This window comes from Xyrauchen texanus, chromosome 46, assembly GCF_025860055.1.
Source record: "Xyrauchen texanus isolate HMW12.3.18 chromosome 46, RBS_HiC_50CHRs, whole genome shotgun sequence".
In the NCBI taxonomy this organism is placed as follows: domain Eukaryota; kingdom Metazoa; phylum Chordata; class Actinopteri; order Cypriniformes; family Catostomidae; genus Xyrauchen; species Xyrauchen texanus.
The window spans coordinates 16669889-16697193 of NC_068321.1; the positions used below are offsets into that span (position 1 = coordinate 16669889).

The 27305-nt window shown below is 37.0% G+C and overlaps 1 protein-coding gene across 4 annotated transcripts in view; it reads left to right on the forward strand.

The window, feature by feature from the left end:
- The window catches only part of LOC127638402 (dual specificity tyrosine-phosphorylation-regulated kinase 4-like), a 32831-nt gene extending 8326 nt beyond the window's left edge, over positions 1-24505 (forward strand). The window contains exons 1-14 of one of the 4 annotated variants that reach the window (XM_052119912.1): positions 3900-4372; positions 8339-8422; positions 10760-10903; positions 11035-11176; positions 11646-11806; positions 13979-14115; positions 15390-15530; positions 20157-20295; positions 20396-20477; positions 20780-20952; positions 21063-21123; positions 21287-21416; positions 21515-21675; positions 22982-24505. In XM_052119912.1, the coding sequence (XP_051975872.1) occupies positions 4301-4372; positions 8339-8422; positions 10760-10903; positions 11035-11176; positions 11646-11806; positions 13979-14115; positions 15390-15530; positions 20157-20295; positions 20396-20477; positions 20780-20952; positions 21063-21123; positions 21287-21416; positions 21515-21675; positions 22982-23253 (1899 nt within the window). In that variant the 5' untranslated portion in view covers positions 3900-4300 and the 3' untranslated portion in view covers positions 23254-24505. Of the gene's footprint in view, positions 1-3899; positions 4373-8338; positions 8423-10759; positions 10904-11034; positions 11177-11642; positions 11807-13978; positions 14116-15389; positions 15531-20156; positions 20296-20395; positions 20478-20779; positions 20953-21062; positions 21124-21286; positions 21417-21514; positions 21676-22981 lie in introns of those variants that run through there. The other 3 variants (XM_052119911.1, XM_052119914.1, XM_052119915.1) reach the window with 3 other exon arrangements.
- The last annotated feature ends 2800 nt before the right edge of the window (positions 24506-27305 follow it).

Genomic DNA, 27305 nt, shown 5'->3' on the forward strand with positions numbered 1-27305 from the left:
TGATACATTTCTATGGATATGTTTCAAATTTTTAGGGGCTTTAAATTGTTATGTGTGTATGTTTACATATTCTTTTCCATTCCATTTCACATTTTCACAACTATGATCACTATCTGTCTTAGACCTAAATTAGTAGTCACAGGCTACCTGAGTCTGACATTAGAGAAAGGTGGTTCGATAATAGGCCTACATGACGAGTCACGTTGTATTACATACAGTGGCCAGCTTCCGAAATGCCATGCCATGCTTGTTACATGTGAGCGCTGTGGTCTATAGGGAATAGGTGTGAAAAAAAGTGTTAACTTGCTTCTACAGTTGACACTTAGGATGGCTTGGAATGACTGTTTTGTATTTGCTCATTAGCCAGAGTGAGAAGTCAAACTGTCAATAGCAGTCCATATTCATGGTTTCTGTTTTTCTGACACTGATTTGGTCATAATCAGAAATGATTATGCAATATCAAGCATCTCAGTTAACCTGAACCATCTCAGTTCACAACCATTTTATTTTTGTCATGTAAAGTATTTTTGAGTGCTAGAGGATATTTAATGAGAAACATTGTAGGGTGAGTTATTATAATGTGGTGAAAACTTTTTTCTTCTCTTTGAAAAATGAAACATTCAATATGAGATTAGGACATGTATTAAGTAGATAAAGTTGTTTCTGCTTTTACTGTAACTGACGTTACAGTAATTTTGGTTTATGTTTCACTGGCTGATACGACATTGGTCTTAGGCTACACATTAGGATTTCCACATTAATCCAAACACATTTGAAAACGTTGTTTTAGTTTTCAAAATGCTCTCCATCCACACTGCCGTTTTCAAGCATTTTCCAAAAGTTTCTCATCCACACTGAAACTTACGAAAATGTTTTAATCCCCTTACTGCTCATGCGAACAATTGCCATTCCATGTGCGACAGTTCCATGTCTGAAACACAATTTTCCTTGTGTTCCGTCACCGAACAGTGATTCCGAGTAAACTTCTCGTTGCATTTGAAGGAATGCAGTGTGAAGGTTGTACATAGTAACACTTATCTTTAACAACACTATCAAAGTGAATAGCAGGTACAACAACTCCGCTACAACATGGGCCTTAATCTTATATATTTTAGCCCCTTTTTTCCCAATTTGGAATGCCCTATTCTACTACTTAGTAGGTCCTCTTGATGGCACGGTTACTCACCTCAATCCGGGTGGCGGAGGACAAGTCTCAGTTGCCTCCGCTTCTGAGATAGTCAATCTGCACATCTTATCACGTGGCTCAATGTGCATGACAAAGCGGAGTATAACAGCACGGGAGGTCATGCTACTCTCCGTGATCCATGCACAGCTTATAATGTGTCCCATTGAGCACGAGAACCACTAATCGCAACCACGAGGAGGTTACCCCATGTGACTCTACCCACCCTAGCAACTTGGCCAATTTGGTTGCTTAGGAGACCTGGCTGGAGTCACTCAGCCTGCACTGGATTCAAACTCATAACTCCAGGGGTGATAGTCAGCATCAATACTAGCTGAGCTACTCAGGCCCCCCATGGGCCACAATCTTGATTGTTTTGTTTGAATGGATCACATGACTGCATCACATGACAACAGATACATAATTGTTTCAAGATATCTCCATTTTACCTGTCCACACTACAATGCGAAGACAGCATTTTCAATTGTATCCACTTGTATCCAGAATGTTTTTAAAAATCTCAGTTTGTGCTGGACAAAAACGGCATCTCAGGCTACGTCCACATTAATTTGGATACATTTAATAACTGCTTTTTCGGTTTTGAAACACTCTCCATCCACACTGCCATTTTCAAGCATTTTCCAAAAGTTGCTTGTACACACTGAAACGTACAAACATTCTTTAATCCCCTAAAATGCAAAGACTGCATTTTGAAATGCACCCACTTTTCAAAAAGCTCCTCCTTTTCGCTGTCAAAAACGCAGTCTCAGTTTGGATGGAAAGCTAAAAACGTACAGCGAAAAAGATGTGTTTTTTTTAAATGAAAACGTATTAGTGTGGACATGACATCAGTGTGGACTGAAGGCCAAAATGTAGTGAAAAAGATGTGTGGACATGGCCTTAGAATTTATACTGGCATTACATTTACATGCACTTAAAACGTTAGATTTTAGTTGGAGCAAAACAATAATTTGTTTTTTTAGATTGTCATGAAGATCAGGCATCAGATGATAAAACTGTAATATCTATAATGTCGATGAATCATCGTGTAATTAGATAAAATACGATTGTTAATCGTGTTTAAAAATAAGTAATTAAATAATGATTATATTAAAAACCCCAATTGTCAAACAAATATTTGCGATTATGACGAATAGTTGTCTGTTTTATGGCTATTGCTATTATTGTCCCTTATAGGGCTTTCACGATTAATTGTCATATAAATTGTCATATTTCTTTATGTGCATGTGTGCTTCATACACCTTAAGATGTCACTTTTACATATTTAACTTCAAAATTATAAATCAAATAATAAAATAGGGATATATGATTTCCTTTTAAGGCTTTAAAACTATATGAATGACATAAAAATATTTTTCATATCAAAACATTAATAAAATGTCTCTTTTTGGTCAACTTTAGTTTTGGTCAATTTTACATTAACACTGTAGTTTTTGTTGTTTTTTATGAAGAACAAAAAATATAGTACAAAATATATTTTATTATACTATATATGTATATATTTTATATATATTATATTTTATAATATTTATATTTAGCGATACTAAAATATTTCTGTTCTAATTTCTTCACTTTCACATGTCATTGTAATGCTCTTTGATTAAACCAATGAACCCGTATTTCTCATGAAGCAAAACATTTGAGGTTGCATTTAATAATTTTATCACTAGAGTAAACATGCGTCACATCCTCTGTGCCATTAACAATGCGTCATTGAACCCGCTTTGACCAGAAACATTTGTCATACACAATTGTTAAATTAAAGTGAAAGCGGAGTGCTTGTGAAGTTTAAATTTGTTTGTTTATATTTTTGCCAGAGTTTGGTGCAAGCCTTTACTAACGGTGTGCACATCAGAGCGTTTGCTCTTCACTGAATGATAAATGGCATTGATAAATAAGCTTCAAATTCCCTTATTTGGGCATTTAAATATTATTGGAATTTGAAGTGCACAATAGTCGCGGTTATCTCGAATAACAGCGGTTAGATCAAATAACTGCGATCAGACGATTATTTAATAATCGCGACAGGCTTAGTTGCCAAACATGCAAACTATTTGTAGGCATCTTGTCAACCATGATGTATTACTCTTCAAACGAAAGTGTCAGATAATGGGTGTGATGCTGAAATAAATTGAATAGTATTCAGCTAGTCATGTGGTCTTAACATGGCAGCCCCCACAGTGGAGGGAATAGTCTTATGTAGAATAAAATGCCCAGTGAGGCACATAATTTGGTCAAATTAATTAACATTTCTTTAGGGGTAAAAAATATATATATAATTTTTATTTTTTTTACTTTGTGCACTTTAATATGATCATTGTCTCCCATTCAAATCAAAACCGACTCAATCTCTGAGTTGATAAATTTAAGTGAGGGGCGTTTTTTAGTAGCTTGCAGTAGTGGCTCGCACTGACATTTTGAAATATACGAGGCTTTGCGAATGACGATGTACTGATAGGCGTTATTTATTAGAGACCCGTCGTTCGTTGACAGCTGGAAACTTTAAGAGAGGGCAGTAAACAGATAGTGGAGGAGGCGGTGCCGTTGCATACTCAAAGCCCGTGTCAAAGCGAGGAAACTGAGCGGAGGAACTCGCTGGTCAAGTACACACTATGGAAAAACTCAAACACGCGAGTCGGCAGTGTTATTAGATGCTTACTTGTGTATCTGCACATTCGGACATTGTGCCATAGAGTAACTGACCTGAATAACCACTTTAGTAGTGCCATGACTTAGCAAACAAATACAGTGTTAGGATGGCAAGCATATGGTTCCTGTTATAGGTAAGCGCGCGTAAACACGTCTATATACAGTTCATAGTGCTATCTGCAGCCAGACTGGAAAACCGGAACAGGTGGCACATCTCGGGACATACACGTCAAGGCGAGCTGACTGACAGCTTCCCTCTTTCCTTTAATCTCTTGCTGACGAAAGCTTTTCAAAACCTCTCCTCTTCCTCATCGAGGAATCGCTTCATTTTGCGAAGTTCTCACCATCTTTGTGGGATTTGCTGCCATTCGCTGATATTTCCCACTGCTGACAAGGAATGCACGTGCACGTTTCCTGCTGGATTTAATAGTGAACGATATTTATTTTATGCCTTATGATTTGGATGTGCTGAATATCAGCGTGTCAAAAAGCGACATGTTTCCTGACATTAATAACAAGGTAATGTATAAATAATAACAAGTTGTGACTTCATATGCATGCACTTAATGCACTAAGAGTTCATTTAAATAAAACAACTTTTAAACATTTTGTTATATTTACAGCATGTTAATCTTATGTTATTGCATGCACTTAGAGTGACACTTATTGAAGGGTTTCATTATTTTAGATTTTATGTACAGCATATTTATCTAAATGAATAATGCTCTTTGTTCATCATTAAATATTGTATACTTAATCCTTTACACACATTTACCATGGTAAACAAAATATTTCCATAATTTGAATGGCAAAATAATGTAAAATGCTACAGTAAAAATAACATGAATTGGTTAACACATACAGTATAAATACAATAACAGGACATCATTTGTAATTGTACGGTAAAATACTTTTTAAAAAACAGTTTTTTAGATGTACAAATATTTGACTGTATAATTGATTGTAAAAATGTAGATTATGCTTAACAAGATACATGCACTTTTTACAGTAAACTATTGTTAAAAGTACGATGACAAACAATAATCTGGTGTTGCAGAAGTCCCTGCATGACCCATCACATTTCATTATATTTTATGGGAATAGTTATGTTTCTTCTAATTTTTTATGTCAGTTATGTACATGGTGGTGTTCTATGTTATGTACACTCTCTCTACATGAAGGGCCACTCTTGATGAATTTTAAGTCATCATGTGGCCTTTTCTAAATATTACGGAGATTAACAATACATTTTAAAATGAAAAGCAGACTTTTTTAGTTCCAGAAGGCTAGTTTATGAAGTTTATATCATTTAATTATAAAAACGGTAGTGACCCGTAAAATAGACAGGCATCAAAATGACATCCCATAAAGGCTGCAACATGGTCACTGTATATTTTACAGTAAATTTCTAGCAATCACAGCTACCGGTATTTTAGAGTAGATTTTAAATGTTTATTTTTTACAGTGTAGTTAATATACAGTTCTTGTTTCGCTAGTAAAATGATGAGAACTTAATGAGTTACTGTCATAAAAAAAAACTTAACATTGACAGAAATATTCTACAAGCTTCTAACACTGTTATATACATCCCATATGAATTCATTGTTATTTCAAAGTAATCCCTTTAAAAATGTCCCATGATAATAATAGTACTGTTAAACCATGAGAAATTTACGTTCTTTTTAATATTTCAATTATTTTCTTTCTTTTTATTATTTATTTATTTGTTTGTTTTGACAGTCGTCAGATAGACAGTTGAAACTAAAGTTACCATGGTAATATATTTGTGTAAGGAACCATTTCTCATGTTTGTTTATTCGGTCAGGTTTCATTGCACAGCACGTTCTAAGAACTGTTAATTCAAGGCATCGGTAACGCGAGAATCTCAGTGCGTTCCGTTCTGTGTATTCTTATAGATTTTATTGGTGATGATGTATTTGGCAGTGATAAAACGATGTAAGTGTCAGTCCTTATTTGTGTCGTAAGTTCATTCCATCAGATCATTAGTGAGGTTTGTCTCCCTGAGTCATTTGAATTACATTTTGAAAGCAGTATTCTGTGTCTGCTCTGACAAAGTTTCATATTAAATGGACCCTTTTGCAACCTTTTATTGTGCATAAATATATTTGGTCTGAACATGTGATTGTTAGGTTGCTTAAAAAACCTCAAGCCAGTGTCTAAGTATGAACCCTCACTCTTTAGGTGGCTGTCAGCGAGTGATCAATTACTGAGCCCCAAGTTACTATTACAAGCATTGAGAGTTCCTGGTGTTATGAAAGGGATATGATGTTTTTTGCTCCCATCTAGATGTGGTCTTGGTTTTGCCCATGACCATAATGATGTCGTGACTCAAATCTACTTTAAAATGAATAGGTGTCTGATACCGACATAGTCAAAAGCATTTCATATTGTAGGATAGAACATGGGAAGTTAGAGGCATGAATGTGGTTTCGATATATGACTCTTAAACAAATTGGATTTAGTGTTTTGGATCTAAATTTACACATAAAATCTGAAAGCAACGTGTTTTATGTTGGTTTAGAAAAGAAGTTCAGAAATCATCTGAAACTACCCTTGCATTGCATTTTGACCCACATAGTGACACAAAGCCTTGGCCCTGAAAATAGAATCTCAAAGGTGTTAATATTTGAATGAGTCTTTTTAAGCCCTGAGCTCACATTCCACGCTGACCACTCGCGGCCTAAGTGAAAAAATTCTAGCAGCCTATTTTCAAAATGCATCCATTTGTTGCTGCCACGTTTGAGTCCACATCCACTCTGATCCCACGCTAGGCCCTGCATAAGCCTGTATACTAAACTCCAGTGTACTCCCAGCATGTGAACGAATGCAGCTAATACCCAACATATCAGCCTAGCTAAACTCACAGTGGGAGACTATGCAGCGCAGCCAAATATCCTCATATGATTTAGACTACAAATAATCACCCTGTGGATTAAGGGTGCGAGAACCGCATTTGTTTCCAAGGTTTGTATATAGATGAGAACATCCCATTGCCTGAATCTTTCTCCCCCTGAACAACTTGACCAATCTGTTAGACTTCTGCAACTGGCACATGGCTACCTTCCAAAATACAGTATATAAGTACAGTATATATACGTTTAGTGATTGCCCATCTGGGCTAGGGCTTTTCATCTCTCCGTTTGCTGTCTTTCATCACTATTGACACACTGTCCACCTGATTAAGATGGATGCCAGGCTGTTTCCTACCCTCCACATGTGTCTGCAATCATGACTGATTGTAGTCATCACAGGTCCCCCTATAGCCTTGATCACTCAGCTTATTCCCTGGAAATAGAATATTGGTGGTCGAGAGGAACATAAGTAAGGAGATGATTGCTGTGGAATATGAAGTGCCAGTGAAGCAGGTGTGTGCATCATACACATCAAATACCTCAAGTGCTGTATGTCTGTCGACTGTGAACCCATAGGAAAGAAAAGCCACAAAAGAGATCTCTTTATATCTCAGATTGATATATATCTCAGATATTTATATCTGAGATTAAATGGAGAGCAAATTGAGACTTTTACTTAAGCCTCCTGCTTTTAAGCTTTATAACCAGACTGATCATGTTGTGAATTCAGCAACAGTGGTTTTGCTGCTGAAATTTGTCTGAGCTTCCTGAAATTCTAATCACTACTCACTCAAGAGCCCCATCCCACCTAAACATAAAAATCCATTGAGTGAAAATGTCATTTTAGAGCAAAAATGCAACTACTGATTGGTTGAGAAGGGTCTTCATGCATAAGATGATTCAAAAATGTCTGGTGTGGGATGGTGCTAGTCAGTTATTTGGCTAAATGGGGTTGATTTCAGGGTACATTCACTGTCGGAAGAAGCATTTCGATTTCTTATGTGATCATGTTGTTCTCACACGTGTCTTCTCTAGAGTTTCAAAGAGGTCTCATTAACTTCTCAAACTGTGCTCAGATTTGCTCAGACATCAAATCGGCAATCAAAAGTATAAAAACAAATATGAATTTCTCATTAAATTCATCCAAGATGAGCTGTGTTATCCAATTTTATAGCTTACTGTACATCAACAAAATTGTCTCATTTCTGTCCATTTAAATTTGTACTTACTAATGTTTGGAGAAACCTCTGAGGCTAAATTTATATTGAGGTATGAAAGAGCAACCTTTGAGCAATAACATTTTCCTCTGGGAGGTCACTCTATGGATGGTTTAGACGTCATTGTGATGCTTGAAAATGTCCTTATCATGCTTTTTCAAAGCAATATTTTGAAAAAGAAAAGTTTTCTTCTGCTTCCTGCAAAATATAAAATTGGCCTTGCTGTATCGAAGATGAGTCATCCACTGTATTGAATAACACAAAGCATGTTTCTACAGAGAGATGGTTCCCTGTGTATCTTTATATAGGCAGCATCCCACACTCATGGCATTGCCTTTAGCAGAAGACTGAGGATCGGCATGCTTATGACGTCTTTCCCTCCCCTCTCTTCACAGTCAGCCAGATCCGAGGCTTTCCCTCACCCTCACAGGTCTCAGGCAGAGAATGCAAATATAGGACTCAACTGCACCTACACACAGGTGAGCCCTTATTCATAGAGCCTCAGACTGGAATAGAACAGATCTTTCAGAGAGCAACAGTAGGGTTCTAGAAGTAAATATCCCAGTAATTTTTCCATATGGGAATTGATTATGAACGATACATTAAACCTTTATAGACAGACTTACCGCAAGCCCGGAGGTTGTTAATCGATGGTATGTGCTATTGCTTAAGTCATCAATCTTGTTTAATAGTGGAATTTCTGATGAAGAAACTACACTACCCATGATCCAGCAGAGAAAGTTCCACCAATTAGAGATTGAATGAATAGGAAAAATACTTCCATCACCAAGACGGCAAAAAAAAAAGTGGATGGGCACTGTTGCGTTTTATTCTGAAGAAAATTCTGAAGAATATTCAACCTTTAAAAAGTTTCTCGAGATGCCCGCGCTCTGTTTTTATTATTGCACTGCGCCTGTTTTAGCCCAAGAAGTCATCATCAGTGCTTGGCACACATCCAAAATTTTAATGCTCATTTTAGCATTCAAATGTGAATTTTTATTTTACATTTCTTGAATATTCAAAATTTAATTTGACAGCCTTAATTGATGTAAAAACATCCACTCACCAATTTTTAGATCATTGGTCTGGAATACTCAGTTACGTCTTTGGGTGTGTATGTTGGAATGATAAACAATGCAATATGTATTTCCTCTAAAATAAATGACATGCATCGATATCATTACGAAAAAGACATTGTTCAGTGCATGGACTTGACCATCTGACCAGACTGATTTGCTAAAATGAATCAAACTTCCCAATGCTATTACTCAAAAGCTTTGGGCTCAAATAAACAAATATTTTATCCAGCTGATGCTTCAGTGTGAATGGGCTCTTCCTTTGTCTATCAGCTATTTATAAATGACAATGAGTGATCCCTCCTAGCACCTATGGAAAACACTTGTGCAAAATGTTTAATGCTAAGGCTCCCTAACTGCCTAAAAGTCTAACTAAAAGCAATCTCTACACACAGCGCCTAACAGCTGCTTATAATAGAGTATCTAATCGTCATCTAAGCCACTGCTTGGTATTGGCCTCGTAGAGCCTCTTAATGTCAAAATCCCATGATCTGATTGTGATTTTTACACACAGCTGTGGTACCTTAAACATTCAGGTGTTTACAGGCAGCGTACTTTATTTACTGTACTGTATTAGAGACTTGTATGTCTCTGCAGGTGGCCCTACGCTATATTTATCTTCTGTTTCTATGCGTCATGATCAAGTTGGCAAATGCTGCAGTAGCCCCGGAACACTTGAGATTAAATATCGCATCTATCTATAGACACACTTGTGCATTTTTCAGCCCAGAAATTGGTCAAGCACTGGCCTTGAACCGTGAGATGGGGAAAACCTGCAAGTTACAAATGATGAGCCCCTCCCTTGTGAAGTGCCCTACATTTGTTTCAGTGCAAAGGAGCAGTTTGTTCTCAAAAAGGTGGCATCAGAAAAAAGATTGTGACCAGAAACCGCAATACTTTTCACCATAAAGTGTGACATTTTGGGTAAATGGAATATACTGTATATATAAATATAATCTAAAAGACATTTAGAGGGTGGGTCCATTGAAAATTCAGATTCTTTTTTTTTTTTCTCAGTGAGCAGATTTACATGCATGATTTTACACCATGTGTAAGGCCATGTAAACGCCTTATATGGCTTTACTTTTTCTGGGTATGGGTAAGACCGTTTAAGAAGTTTATGTAGATTTTTGCCCATCTGATTTCAGATTGCATATAAACACCTTTATCAGAGTTCTTACTGGCTTATTAATTGAGCATAAGTGATTTGCACATGACTGTTTACATTTTGAAAGAAAATCATAGAATAAAGTAATCCAATGATCTCAAATCTTGTCTAACATGGTACTTTGTCAAATTTCTGAATAATCCGATTTTTGATAGTTATCAGCATATTACTATCCATGTAAATGCATTCAATGAATATTTGGATTCATCCTTGAAAATAATGAACAAAATAATCTTATAATTATAAGAAAACAAGGCATTGCTGCAGAGAAATTGCGCTCAAAGGTGTATAAGGGACACTGAGTACATTGTTGGTCCCTTTATATAATTACATGTCCTCTGATGGGATGGATATTGAAAGACTGCCACATCTCTGCTTTTGTCCCCACCTCGGTCTCACCAGGCATTGAAATTCCATCCTCCACCCAGGGGGTCCAGTTCATTGGGGACATTGGCGACTCGGCTTGCGTGAAGCTCATGTATCTTCCCCCTGTATTTCCGTTTGACCTTGTTACTGATTTGTAGAGTTTTTCATGCTGAACAGCACCCAGAGTATTGTGTCTTTTTTTCTAGAAGTGCGGAACAGGAGTTGGCTCCTTACCCCAGCTAGAGGCTCCAGTCAAGCAAGTTTTGGTGACCAATGGCAAACTTCTGCATTCAAATGGAACCTTACCCAGTATTGTCAAACAGTTGGTGCAGAGCACTCAAGGGAACCAGGTGGGTTAACATTCAACAGACCCCTAAGTGAGAAAGTAACATTCTACTGAATATTTCATGGTTCCTAATGGTCACAAGTCCCCACATAAAGAGAAATTCTTGCAGTTTGACTTACATTTCTCGTAACATAGGAGGAGAGGCCTAGGCCGCAGTTTCCCAATCGTTTCGGGTCCTCGGTGGAAAACCTTTCTGAATCCCTTACCAGAAGCATCATCAATAAGTTTGAGAAGATCAGGACATATGAGGGCCAGAGGCTGCCGATGTCTCCAACAAGTATGAAGTGCTCTGGAATTTGTTGTATTTTAGATATTCATATATTTATACATGGTTTTAGTCTCAAAAAAATTGTGCTTCTTCTGCACTTTTTTTATCATAAGAGCCATTATACATTTAACATCTTCAACTGTTTAACATTTTCAACTATGCAGATCTGCCAGTGGGTACAAAAGGGGGCGCTATGCTGCAAAAAAAGAAAATATTACTGTCATTTTTGGCAATTAGTCCACAGGATGTTTAAATGAGCTTTTAAATTTGTGTGAGAGAATTTGCAGGTGGCAGCCCAAAAATGCCCCATAGTTGAAGAGGATAAAACAGATCTTACAGAAGTCAACATTAAATTAATATAGAAATTCTATAATTTAAAAATATTTGAAAATAGCAATGGATTTATCTGATTCATATTTGTCTGTTTGATTGGATTATATTTGTGCATTCCAAAACTTTTCCTTCTTCAAAACAGCAGCACTGAAACACTTCCAGAACCAGCTGACTGAATATGAAAGGGAAGAGATCATCGACTACTCTGAGATCTGGTATCTGGGTTTGGACACTAAGAAGATTGAGGGCTCCCAGGGGTCCCCACAGAATTCCGGTTATGATGATGAACATGGCAACTACATCAAGGTTAGATTCAACATATTATTTTATATCATTTTGTGATTTGTTTTGTTTGTTTGTTTGTTTTTTGCTGAGTTAGCCTTTAATATACTGTGGAAGATTTTGAATTTGTGTGTGTATGTTTGTTTGTGTGTGTGTGTGTGTGTGTGTGTGTGTGTGTGTGTGTGTGTGTGTGTGTTTCCTTTCTTTATTTTTTTTTGGTATTTTTAATAAATTAATACTTTTTATATTATACAGTGGCACAAGAAGTATTTGCACAAATGTATTTTGTGTGCCACACTTACACAGTTGATGCAAAATATCAAACCAAATGATATCTGCAAACAAATAACACTTTTAATTTAAAACAAATATTTTCTTTTTGTCAAAAGTTTGCTTTAAATGTGTGATTCTTTTTAAAATAATTCCACTTGCTTTAATATTTTGTCAGCTAATGCAATCACATTCATATATTTTATTTTTAACATACCATACATAACAATTAGTGCCCAACCGACATGGGATTTTTGAGACCAATACCGATTTTAGAGGGGGGGGGGATTCAGAGTTGAGCCAAACGGTTCGCTGTCCTTTTCTGCATATAACGGCGCTGTTTTGTGGTCCATTTGCATAACGCGGTGGCTCATTTCAGCTTAGCCCAGATGACACACCGGCCTGCTCGGTTCTCCCGATGGTCAGTCCGGCCCTGATTGGCCCCAAAGTGCGTTGGCCCACTGGGAAAATGCCCGGTATGCAGATTGCCAGTCCAGCCCTGGATGTGATAAACATGGGTGGCATGGTTGTCAAGGACAGGGTTAATGTTATATTAGTTATATTGAAAAAGGAAAATGATGGGGTCAATTTTTTATGAACTTTTCAGTATGTATTTCACAAATTAGTTAGCAACTTACCGAGAAGACACTGCTTAACTCCGCACCACTTAACTCCTCCCTCTCTGCAGAGCCACCGGCAGCTCAGCACTGTAAACAATGGAGTCGGAGCACTCTCTGCTGGACAATCTACATATGACACCAATTTAAGCATTTCTTTCTGCATTATATGCTCTGAAAAAAAGTTTTCATATCTGTGCATATCTGTAAACATATACGCCGATACCAATATATCGATGAATGGCTAAAATCGCCCACTAATAACAATATTTGTAATAATGTTACATAGATTACTCTTAATATATTGATGAATTAGTGAGCCTGTTTGCATGCACACCAATATGCTGATAACTCAGAATCAGCTTATTTAAAAAATCTTACAAAGCAAGAAAACCGTGTTTACATTTTACTATTCTCTGCTTTTGTTGTCAAACCGCAAAGAGATATTCACTCTACACGTGCGCACATTTGATAAGCCGGTGAGAACACCGGTAAAGTTGTTTACCTGCAATGCAAAATCGGTGTAATGGGCAAAAATATACCCGTGTTGACCAGTTTATTCTTATGCCGTTTATGAATTTTCACAGATAATGGAACGCCATTTATTGCGTTTACATGACCACATAATCACATAAAAGCATAATCGGTGTAAGAACGTGCATGTAAACATGCTCAGTATTAGTTAAATGTGGCTTAGCTGATGCGCTTCTTCTATTTTCTAGATCATAAACACATTGAAATATTCATACTTTCTCCATGAGTAAAAAAAGTGTGTAACAAAAAGTGTGAGGTTATATATGTGGTAATTGATACACTGTTCAAAATTAAGACAAAAGGTACATAGGCAACTTCTGGTAGTCACACTTAGTGTTGTATGTCCATAGTTAATATGCTGAGCTACACTTGTGGCTAGGACACATGTTAACTTAAGCTTAACTGACATCATGCATCCATTAAAATCACCTTGGGACCAGTTGGTTAAAAGTAATTGCGAATGGCTAAGAAAAATTTAAACGTTTGTAGTTGCATCATTTGTTTGCAGATTCCACTTGCCTTATTCTGCTATATAATGAAATGACATTCCTCTATTTCTAAGTGTGGCAGAAGAGTCCAAATACGTTTTGGGGACACTGTATGTGGCCAAGTTTCTAGAGTTAGGAAAAAAGCATACGTGAAACATTTATGCATCTCAATATGACCAATGAAGTGTTTCTCTAAGTAATAGGAAGTCTGCCACTGCAAAAGGAGACTGAAATAATTATGCTGACCTGTTCGTAAGCTGACTCTCTTCTCTAAATACTCTGCTCAGGTCCTGCATGACCATATAGGCTATCGGTTCGAAGTCCTGGAGGTGATTGGGAAAGGTTCGTTTGGCCAAGTCTTGAAATGTTTGGATCACAAGACAAATGAGATGGTTGCCATTAAGATCATTCGAAACAAGAAGAGGTAACATGAATCTCCAATCCATGTCTTCATCTTCATCTCTGTATGCTTAAATAGCAATAGTTTACACAAACTGAAAATTCTGGCATCATGTGTCATTCAAAACCTGTTATTTTCCATAAAAATACCACCATGCTATGGTATGACTTCAAAAGCCTGGGAGTATGGCTCACAAGTCATACAAACTACTTTTATGATACTTTTATGGTGATTTTCATCCTCTTTGGAGCTTTGCACTAAAATTCACTGTCCATTGTGTTTATTGTTTATGTTCAGCACAACAACTCCTTTTTAAATCTTCTTTTGTGTGCCATGGAAGAAGAAAAAAAAAACACAGGTTTCAAACAACATAAGGGTTTTGAAAAATTTGAGGGTGAGTAAATTATGTCAGAATCTTTGTTTTTGGGTTTAAGGAAGATTCATTATCCAGTCTTTCAGACTCCACAATAAGCCTTTGTCACATTCATCGTGTAGAAGGTCATCAAAAGGTCTTTGATCTGTGCTCAACTGGGTCATACCTTCCACTGAAGGGTGTTAAAAGGTGTTTGTTGTGTATCGCTTTACGTGTCTGGGCAGAACTGATCTCATGCTCTTTGACTACCGTCAGACCTACTTTGAATGATGCATAAACTTTAAACCCTCCTATAATGCAAGCTCAGTGTTTCATACTCTATAGCTGCACTAATGCTTTTAGTCTTTTCTATAACAAAAGAGGGGGATTGAATTTGAGTTTAGATTTTTTTTTTTAGCTGAATACATTGACAAATCAATTTAAAGACCACAGTTAAAACAAGTGTGAAGCCCTAAAATACTTTATTCCTCGAATACATGTGCGTGTACACAGCCATTAATTTCAAAAACATTTTTCACACATTAAAAAAAAATTACATTTGAATCTAGAATTAATTAATTTTGAATTATTAATAGCAAAGTTGGGGCTGAACACAAGATTTTCAAGGTCAAACTATCTGATATTTAAAAAAAAAAAAAATGTATTACATTGACACATGGTGTGTTCCATTTGGTAGTGCTTATGCCCTATTCCCTTTTACTCTCCACAGTGAGTGCTTTGGAGGTTTGAAGGGTGTAGGGTTACAAAAATAATGTTGATTCAGAATGCACTTCACTGTCGTCATTCCATGTAAAATTTGAAAAATTATAAATCCATTTACAGTTATAGGTTTTTTTTAGCACAATTTTGGTCACAACAGAAAAAAGATTAATAATAAGTATATATAAAGATATAAAATGTAAATATTTTTTCTTTTGGTGTCCAGGTTCCACCACCAGGCCCTTGTGGAGCTCAACATCTTGGATGCTGTGCGGAGAAGAGACAGAGATAACTGCCACAACGTCATTCACATGAAGGAGTACTTCTATTTCCGCAACCACCTGTGCATCTCATTTGAACTACTGGGGTGAGTGGAATGTACTGGAATCGTTTCGGCTTTCTTCAGGCATCAGATTTTTTGGCATATCCAATTCAAATCCATTTAAAAGTCAAGTGAAAAAAAAAAAAAACATGAAATCTGATTTTTTTTTAAACTGATTCAAACAACATCCAAATGTGATTTGAAGTCTGATTAAATTTAAATGTTTGGAAAAGCATTTTAGGACTGAATCGACAGAGCAGATTTCAAGTGAAAGGGTGAATGAGCGGTTTCAGACAGCATGTGTAGGAATATGTTCAGTTTTCCATTCTCTCTTTCCAAAATGACTAAATTTACATGGACACCAGAAAGCGGTGTATTGCGGAAAAGCAGTGTTACGGTTTACATGCTTTGTATAAGCAGGGTAATATTTACTCCCATATACATGTGGTTTGGTCAGTAAGCAGCTCAGTAATTTTCACAGAAAAGTAATTTTCTCACATGTATAAATAACAAGCATGTCATCTGAGTAAAACTTCTCTATTTTATTCTCCAATGCTTCACTTTATTTCCAGATATTTCCAGGAGTTGTTGCTGTGTATTTTTCCTTAACTTTCCTTTGCGACCTGCAGTGGAATTGCGCTGCAATAGTGGGGATTCCCTTTTACATAAAACTCTGGGATTCCCTTGATTTACAATGTCATATACACGAGTGTCGATATTTTTCATGGGTGCATAAATGGGTATAGTTTATCGTTTTTGTGTTTTTCCCAATGTACTCCCAGAAATGTTGAATTCTTTCTGCTGTGTTGACATGTTGTTGGACTCCATCCTATGACGTTTGTTATCTGGTCTGTTCACGCACATACACACTCCTCAAAAACCCATCAGAACGACGCTTAAGTGTTTGAATGGCCACATAAGCAGCGTTCTCTGGGAGAAACCTAGGTGTGTAAAACTGCTTTCTCTTAGGGCGTACTCACACAAGGTCCGGTTCCCTTGTACTTGCACGATTGTCCCCACTCCCCCGCTGGCCTGAGCATGCTTATGTCATTACCATGCAACTTTTTGTTTTAAGAAAAAAAGGAAGAAAAGCGCTCTCGTAGAGCACAATGGTGGCTATCATTGTAACGTTACATACTTTGTGGCTTATTTTGATTTGTTTGGGGCGTGGTGACACACGGCCCTCTTACATGCCTAATTGTCCACAGCTTCGTACCTCTGGAATTTATCCTATTCGTCCGACAAGCTGCCAGATTTATGGAATGCATTCCGTACTTTCAGATACTGAACCCGCAGTTTTTTCAGCTTGTCATGTTATTGCTCAATGGTTCTTTGGTATCCACGAGCACAAAGATAGTCGCAAATTTGACCAAATATCTCTGAGTTCTTGTTTGTTGTTGTGGAGCGGAGGGGGGCGGGGCCGGGTCGGAATATCGCGCGCCCGGTCCCCAATCGGCCTGATGAGGCGCGAGGGATAAAGGCGGCCGGTGACGATTGTTCGAGAGAGAGAGAATTACGGCATGTCCGCGTGTGTTTGTTTATGTTGTGCTTTAATTTTCTTATTAAATTATTATTTATGTTGACAAGCCGGTTCTCGCCTCCTCCTTGCCCATCCTTTAACTGTTTTACAGTTGTATTCAGTTGTTCCTGTATATTCTCAACTGCTCAAATATCCATTAAACACTGCACCTATGCCATAGCCCAAAGTGATCCCTTTGCCAAGTCACATCATTGACGTCATGTTTCAAGATTCATGCTTGTTCACTGTTAACGATCACACTAAATGTGTACCGTGCCTGAGCCAACTGAAATGTGCCAGAGTACACCTCTTCAAGCGGGCCAAGGCACGGTTCAGCGTACGGTATGGAGCGATCACACTAGTCAAACGAACTAGACTTTGGAGCTCAAACGTGCTCGGGCACGGTACAAATTGCCAAGCGTGAGTACACCCTTAGTCTCTTAAATGGCATAAGGAAATTGCCGTTCTCGTTTACATGTTTCAGAACGCAAAAACCCTGGAATAAACTGTTTTTTTAAGTGCACATTAATATGGTCTGGGACAGTGGTTCTTGTGCAGTATATCTCTGCATCATGCTGACTATTCTGAAAAAATTTATTCGATTTCATTAGTTTTGTTGGTGGAATTGGTCGTAGTGTGAATAAAGTGTTATGGACACACGCTGTTTTGATTTTGTTTTGTAATGTGTATGGTAAATTACATTAAACATAGGATTCAGTGAGTGCACTTAAATAGAATATTACACTATAACTATAGCTTATTATAGATATCTGTTTAAGATCTATATGCTTTTCTGTAGATCAGACCGTCAAGGTAGAAACATTGAAAATCTGGAAATAAAAATATAAATTAAACCAAGAAATAAACAGGACATTTTAGGATTTTGTTTTAGAATCTAAAACATAGAAACATTATGACATAAACGGATTAAGAAATATTTAAAATTCTGCATGATTTCGGAGTCAGTAATCAAATAAAAAATTTGTGACATTGACCTTTTTAATCCCTTTTGTTGGTCAAAAGGTCAGATTTCCTTGCTTTCATTGAAACACAAAATAATCTTTGGAACATGATCAAATCATATCAGAAAACATTGATCATCTGGTGTTTTTTTTTTTTTTTTTTTCAGTACACCTAGTCACTTAAAGTATGCTTTATAATCTAATTTGTATTATACCAAAAAAAAGTTTTTGAACTCCACATTACTTAAGAAAATAAATTAACTTAATATAACCATTGATAAAGCCAAAAATATTACAAATTAGTTCTGATTTATCAGTTGCTAACTGTCTCATTAGTAGTGTTTTATCACCCTGGGCAGTGACCAGCATTGGACATTGAAGTGTGAAGTGAGAGTTTGCCTCTGAAGACATCTGGGCTCTAAGTGACCAGTTAAGTCTCTTGCAGGAAAAGCAGCTTCATCTCTGGCAGTCTGACCTTTAGAGGACATCAGATGCGTCCTCCCTGTCTTCTGTTACATTACAGAATCCTTTACTTAATGCCTTGATTAGGCCCCTATCTCTTTCTTTGCCCCACTCATGGTGTGAAGTCTCCGATTACATTAGACTGCTCACAGCTGCTGTTTTGTGCCTCCCTACTGCCAAAGATAATGACTTTCATTGGTCACTCTCAAAGGGCTCTTTATCATAATGCTTAGTGCTTAACACAAACTAAGAGTGAGTGAGATTTCGTTTTTATTGGCACGCTTAAAGACAGCATTTGGTTTAGGAGGTTGATGAGTGACAATGATTGTGCAAGGTTTGGTGTTAGGTAGTACTAAAAACTAATGTACTGCTGCCATCTAGAGGTGTATGGAGAAATGACATACTGCTGCTTGTGAATTGATAGTAGTTCAGAAGGTGTTAGCAGAGGCATTATAAGGCGAGATGACCGCTCATAGACCAAGTGAACTTATTTGCCATTAACCTCCAGACCGTGATTACTCTGTGCATTTTGTGTGCATTTGCCTTTTTCATTTGTAACTAGTAGCACCTAATACATTTTTTTAGAGCAAATAGTTTTCCTAAAAATGTATTTCCACAGATGTTTTTAAATCAAATTGTTTATTATTTTTCCAAGAGTTTTGGTTATTTATGTTTTGTGTTCAGTGTGTATTGGGAAAAGCATAAATACAAAACTATACAAATAAAAATTAGCTGACTTGATTTTACTTTTATTTTACAGGGTTTTTTCTACTTTGGCAACAAAATCTCAATGTTCTCTTTTTGCACTGGCAAATAAACAATTAATAGCTCATGATGAAGTATTTTACCAATCAGAAATCAGCATAATTAATTCTGATAAGTGCCAGCATCTTCCAATTACTGCCAACCATTTTAAAATAAAATTATACATTATAAATTCTGAATCTAAGTACTGATTATCATTGTCCCATTTCTACCTAATATGTTGAGTGGTTCAAACATCATTTGTAGCCTGAAACCGAACTTTTGATACAAAGTTTGTATTGAATGCACTTGGCTTCATTGGTAAGCTTTAGGATGCTCCCTTGTTCCCGATTTAGTAAATAAATTTGCCTCCAGTGTGCTGTCTGTCTATACTGGAAATGCAAAATATTTTCATCCTAACTCCATAAAAAGCCTCAGAAAACAAAACAAATTTCTCAATGTGAAAATGCACATATAGGATTTCTAATGAAAACCTTGTGCTATTGTATACATTAATGTACACTGTGTTTAGCAGCGTTGTGTTTCGTGATAAATCGCTTACATTTAAAAAATGGCATATCGGATGAAACAAGAGACTCTAATCTTTTGATCCAAACAGGTTTCAATGTAAAAATTCATTCGGTTTCTTACCAGATGTAGTTTTGTTGCCGTTTTTACCAAAGACAAACTCTGCTGTGATCGGCACCATGTTGTTTTGTCAAATTACTCCATCCGATGAAAGTTTAACCCTGTACTGACAGCCCATAGTCTCCTGAATGGAGATCATTCGGTTTAAATTTAATTAAATTATGCAATGCATACAGGAAAGCCAAAATACAACGCCCACGCATGTGTACACAGGGTTGCACGAGGTTAAAGGGATTTTACTCTCAAGATCAGACAAAAATCTGATCATTTGGATGCAATTCTACAAAACCTGACACAGACAGCCAAGTAATAATTGTCCTTATTGTCTCATTCCAGGGCAAACTTATACGAGCTTATTAAAAAGAACAACTTCCAGGGCTTCAGCCTGGGGCTGATCCGACGTTTTGCCCATTCACTGCTCAAGTGCCTGCAGATGCTGCACAAAGAGAAGATCATCCACTGTGACCTCAAACCGGTAAACTCAACTCTATGTTTTGTCAAACTAAAATTCATTTTAAAATAAAATAAGTCATGTCATTTACACATACTTGATGTTTTCCTCTGTCTCTTAAAAGGAAAACATACTCCTATCCAAGAGAGGACAGGGGAACGTCAAGGTTGTGGACTTTGGATCAAGCTGCTATGAGCAGCAGAGAGGTAATCCGGTCACTTAATCTAGAGTTGCACAGTCAAGCCCTTGAATGAAATGTCATGAGATGTATCTATCTGTATGTGTATAATTTATTCCAAATGGGGCACTTAATAGCATGTAATAATACATACTTAATATCAAGATCTGCAACTTCAGTAGTTGGCTGTTAAAAGGCTGTTAAACAAACACCTTTGAAGAGTAACAATGATATCAGAAATGTTCATAGTAATTCTGCCCAATAATCTATTAGATTTATTATGCTAATTCATCTTTTTAATAGAGCTTTTGTTTTTTAATCTATCTACAGTATACACCTACATTCAGAGCCGATTCTACCGTTCACCAGAGGTTATTCTGGGTCACCCTTACAGCATGGCAATAGACATGTGGAGCCTGGGCTGCATTTTGGCTGAGCTGTACACTGGTTATCCCCTCCTCCCAGGAGAGAGTGAGGTCGAGCAGATCGCCTGTATCATGGAGGTGAGAGGCTTATTATTTATTATTTGAATAATTTGGGATTCTTTTAAAATTTCTTCTATAGTTGTTTGAAATACATTGATTTCTGACAAGAATCTTTTCTGATTTTGTAGATAATGGGACTCCCTCCAAATGACTTTGTTCAAACAGCATCGAGAAGGAGGTTATTTTTTGGTAAGATGACTCATTGCATGAATGCTGACCGTCACAAACAATATTTAACTATAAACTCAAAAGACAAATGGTTCTTGTGCCACTTCATTTGGAATTGTTTGTGCTAACTGATCCTTCAAATGTTTCCATTTTGATTTAATTACCATTAAAATATTCCAATCAGATTCTAAAGGAAACCCAAGGAATATCACAAACAGCAAAGGGAAAAAACGCAGACCCAACTCAAAAGATCTTGCCAGTGTACTAAAGACCAATGATCCTCTGTTCCTTGACTTCATACGACGTTGCCTTGTGTATGTATATTACATCAATGATATGATATGATATGATATGATGTAAAACATGTAATATCATCATAACACACAATCTCAAACTGTACTGGGTCTTGTAGGTGGGATCCTTCAAAGCGCATGACACCAGATGAAGGCATGCAGCATGAATGGATACATGAAGGCCGTCTCAACAAGCTTAATCCTAAATCTCGGCCTCTGCGGAAAGTCAGCGAGAACAGTTATGACTTCGCTTACCGCAAAGCAAATGCAAACAGGACAGGCAAGTGTCAATATATTTTGCTTTTTTTTTTTTTTTTTGGTAATATTGGTGAATCTTGCTAACTCTAATTTAAAGGGATAGTTCACCCAAAAATGTAAACTCTCATCATTTACTCACCCTCATGCCATCCCAGATGTGTATTGCTTACTTTCTTCTGCTGAGCACAAAGATTTTTGGAAGAATATTTCAGCTCTGTAGGTCCATACAATGCAAGTGAATGGTGATCAGGTCTTTGAAGCTCCAAAAAGGAGATAAAGTTTGCATAAAAAGTAATACATACAACGTTGTTAAATCCATGCCTTCAGAAGCAATATGATAGGTGTGGGTGATATTTAAGTCCTTTTTTACTATATTTTACTATATTTTACTATATATAATGTACAGTACTGTGCAAAAGTGTTAGGCATGTAAGATGTTTCACAAAAACATTTGTCTGAAGATGGTTATTTATATCTTCAGCTTTAGTTTGTCAAATGGAAATATACATTTTAGACTCCCAAACATTCCTTTTGCAAATATAATAGAACAGAAAACACTGCAACAGATGGCATTGCCACCAAAGAGCCCCCCACTGAACATCGAGTTAGTCTGGGATTACATGAAGAGATGGTAGAAATGGAGACACCCTAAAATATAGAAGAACTGTGGCAAGAAGCTTGGAACATCCTATCGACCAACAACCAAGAAAAACTGTGTACAGGTGTACCTAGGAGAATTGGTGCTGTTTGGAAGGCAAAGGTGGCCACACAAAATATTGATTTAGCTTGTTTTACATTTATTGCACCTAGTATGATATTAGTTGATATATGAAAACTATTTATGCCATTATTTTTGAAGACATCCTCACTATGCAACAGTTTTTACAAGTGCCTTAAACTTTTTCCAGTACTGTATTTTTCTTAGCTTTGAGAGAGAAAAAGTATTTGGACACATAGAAGAATGCACAAATGCATTTTAAGTCAAACATTTCCCAAAAAGTCAGTTTTGTGGAACATGTCCATAGTAAATGTGATGAATTAGACCTTTATTTACTCTGCTAAGGGCACCTGTGTGAACTTGATGGGAACTGAATTTATACATCCACTAAAAATAATCTTGAGACCAGTTGGTTAAAAGTACTTGCAAAAATTGCTAAGAAAAGTTTAGTTAGTTCTGAGAAAAAGTCTAGCATCATATGTTTGCAAATGTTTTGTATGTAATTTACAGTAAGTTTCCAAAAACTTGATGGGACCACTGTAGAGTATGGGTTTGCACCATTTCCATTTAGCAGAATATTTATTATATCTTTTCTTTTCTCATTCCATAGACAATAAGTCTGGATCTGACGACAAACTTAAGAGGGTCAGTGACAATTCGAGCAAAGAAAGCAAGACGGAATCGGAAGAACGTCTGCGTCCAATAGGAGCATCAGTTGAGGAGGAGAATGGAGAGGAAGGCAAAAGTGTGAGCCAGGAAAGCAAAGACAGCAAATCTGACTCCAGTGGAGAGCGATCCGTTCAGATCATCATCAAACCTCAAACAGAATCAAGCACTGATTCAGATGGACAAGAGCCGCAGTTTCTCCCCCCTATTGTATAAAACCCCAAAGAAAAGAATGAGTGATGTCTTCATTGCATTTGATTCATACTAGCCGCTTGGTCTGGATTTACCTATTGTGCGGCTTAGAGTCTGAATTTGTTGTATTGCAAAAAGGTTAAAGTAAAAAAGTCATTTTTTTTAGTTGTTTCCAACTTGCAAGTGGTCTGTTAATCTCCCACTCATCTTTTTTTGGTGGGTTTGTCATGTCTAGAGAGTCTGTTTTATTCAAAGAACTCTTAAGGCTTTGTTCAGACAGGCAGCACAAATCAGATATTGTTTATTTATTTTTGTATCCCAGTCAAATGTTTCCAGTGTTTACAAACCCGATTCAAAGCACATCCAAATGGGGCTCAAATTCTGATGAAAATCTGTTTTCTCCGTGTCTCAGTCTGAGCAGTCAGATCATATTTCAAGTAATTTTTTCATCATTTGGGATGCAGCTCATCAAAGATTAGATTTGAAAGCCATATCAGATTTATCTTCAGTTTGAACAAAGCCTAAGTACAGTGACATATTTTACATTTATTAAACATTTTGGTGCTTGTGATGTATTTTGAAAGGATTATTACTACTATGAAATTGTTTATAACACTGGTATTTTTGCAGCGCGTCATGCTATGTGCATGTTTATTAGGTCTAGTGTGCTTTTTTATTTAAGCTTTTAGCATTGTTTTTAATAGACCTCAAGCAACCCCTGAGAACCTAAGCTGCTTCATTGTGCAATATGACAGCATGGATTAAACAGTGTTTGTATGTTTTGTTGCCATTTGCCAGATTTTTATAGTAGTTCTATGAGATGGTAGCTCCCTGTGCAATAGCGACTGAGCCAAAGAGATTTATATGATACATTTTTGTCCTTAATAGTGGTACACCTCTAGAGAAACAAATGTGTTCCTCAGAAATAATCTGACTTAAACCACACTAGATCCTCAAAATGTGCACAATACTGGCATGATGGATGATGATGACAATATTGTTGATGATTACAATTATGTGATTAAGAGTCAAGAGTTTCTTTTACAGTTGCTGCTTGAAGGTAATGAAAATGATGCCGAGTTATGTAAAATAGTGGTGCACTGTACTGTATGTTTATATAGATTTGATGAGTTTGAATAGTTATGTTCCTGTATATTGAATTCTTAAGGTAAATACCATGCACTCTATTTGGATGCCACCAAGTCATGTAAACATCACACAAGGTTTTACTTGTTATAATGTTGTTTATCTGTTATCATTGATAAAGAGATTTTTACTACCATACGCTATCTACAGTATATCCATTACTGTTTTATGACAATTTTGTCTTGGGTCGAAAGTGTTAGGTACTGCCTTTCCATATTAGAATGAAATAACATAATTTTTCTCCTGAATAATTTATATAATATATAGATTAGAATAACTATGACAATAAATATGTAATATTACTTTGAATGTGAAACTTAAAAAGTTAAACATGGGCCGGCCTTTATTTTCAGCAGAAGTGTAATGACACTGAACATGGAGCTGTTAAAAGTGCAGACTGACTCAGCTGCATATGTAATTGTTATTCAAATATCTCTTCAAAGGCATTTTCACGAAACATCCTCATGTTTTTTGTGTGCAAAAAATACTCAAAAATCTTGCTCGCTTGTAAAAGTTCCACGATATACTCAAGCTGCTACGATTTGTGCCTGACAGGCACTTTCTTGAGGTAAGAGAGAGCAAAAATCGTGCGAGAATTGAACAGAGTTGGCAAGACCAGGGTGGGTTTAGAACTTCAGAACCGGCGATTCAGCAAGGACGCTGACTAAGAATGCCATGGCAACCATGGAACATAAACAGATGCAAGTTTCAATATGAGGTCACGAACCAAATTCCATACTATGACAACAGAGAAGTCAATACATTTCGACGGCGCAGGAATCAAACTTTCAGTCATTTGTAATTGCGTTTCTTCAAGTAAACTGATACTGTGCAATGGAAAGCAGATTCAGGAAAGTTTTTTCTGTTATGTCCCGAATTAAACAACCAATCGGGACAAAAATAACCGTGCCATCAGATGTCCCCAGTGAGTGCTGCAGAGGAAAACTGGGTGAAAGTCTTTACAAGCCGGGCCCAGACTTCAGCTTGGGAGACCCATTTATGCTTGGAATGGGAATCAGTTATAACTGCCTACACGATCCAAACCTGAAGGGCTTCTTCTGCCGACCAGAGAGAATGAAAAGCCTCTTGCAACATGGCCTCATAACGGAGGAGAAGAAGGTGCCATGCTCTGTTAAAGAGTTCAATCAGTACATTGAATATTTAAGAGGAGTTCAGCAGAGCTGGGAGAGAGTCAATAAAGACAACCAGCAAAAACACACATCTCTCTGTCCCACTCCTGCAGACAGTGAAGAAGAGGTTGTGTTGGCCGAAGTTTTTGAAAGATCTAACTATAACATGATGTCTCCCAGAGTTGAGGAAGAACCAACAACGGTCCCAGAAATCTCCAAACCATCTGACCATGAGATGACTTCGTTCAAAGATCTGGTAGATGAATTTTCCATGGACATAGAGAACTACACACCAGCTGCCCTTGAGATTCTCTCAAACAGAGATCAAAAGGAAGAGTTTCCTACAGACTCAGAAAGCTCTACACTACCTTCCCTTGAGGTTCCCTCCCACAAAGATATTGAGGTGATCTCAGAAGTCGATGAGAAGATTGAGGAACTATCCTCCAATGGCTTTCCACCATCGGGCCTTGATTTTGGATCTGATGTTGAGGAAGATAAAGTATCTTTTAGCTCACCACCCCCGGGCCTTGAGATCATGTCAGATGTTGAGGAAGATAAAGTATCTTTTAGCTCGCCACCCCCGGGCCTTGAGATCATGTCAGATGTTGAGGAAGATAAAGTCTCCTTTAGCTCACCAGTACCTGGCCTTGAGCTCATTTCAGATATGGAGGAGGATTTTGAATATCTAGCCTCCATTGGCTCGCCAATGCCCAGCCTGGAGATCCTGCCAGATATAGGTGACAAGATGGAGTGGTTTTTAACAACTCATAACACTGAACCATCTGAGGAAACTGAGTCGCTCACTGTCTCCACATCACCAAGCATTGAGATGTTTACAAGGAATGATGAGGAGACTGACTATTTAAAAGATGTCTATAAAAGCTCCAAGCCATGGGACAGACTGAATACCACCCTGGAGTGGGACAAAATATCTGTTATCAGTGAAGACCTTGTCCAAGTCTCCCTAGATAAGGTCATATCAAATATGGACTTTTCTGAGAGCTTCTTTCCCCGCAGTGATGAGAATGACAAGAAAAATGACTCAGGAATTGAAAAGGTTGGATCCAGCCTATTGCTTAAAGGTTTGAGTCGGAATAACTCCAACTCTAATAGCAAAACACCAAAAATACATGATATAGGCCTATCGGCTGAAGAAAAACTTAAATGGAACTGCAGCAAACCAACTAAGAAAAAGAATGGATTCCGAGCATTCTTCAAGAAGACGTGGCAAAGATTGAAACTCACATTTTCCAAACAGAACAGAGTAACTCCAAGTCCATAAGATTCCTGGCTTCTACAAATATTGCTAATTAAAATAAACATATTTTACTGAAAACATATGTTGTCGACTTTTCTTTATTAAACGCTTTATTTGTGATACAAAATATTAAAATTATGCTGTACTCATAATAATGAAGAAACTTTGCTAAACATTTTAAGTGAAAAGACATTAATCTGGAATTTAGTTAACTCAACCTAATTTTTTAAGATACCATGGGAAACCACATGATATAGAATGTGATTGAATTTTAAGCAAACATATTAGAGGCTGGCTGCCATTTTGGATGAGGAGAGCTTGTGGACACTATAGCAATATACCAATCTATACCAATTTTAAATGTTTAGTTCAAACGTCTCATTGTGCGTCTTGAAGGGAAACCAGCTAACATTTGCTGAGTGTTGGTTTATATTCAGCTTCATCAATACCATCTACTGTTTTAATGCAAAATCCTATTTTTTCCTGTTAAAGGTGCACTCAGCTTTTGTCTTTGTGTTATCTTGCATCATCTTGGATACTGG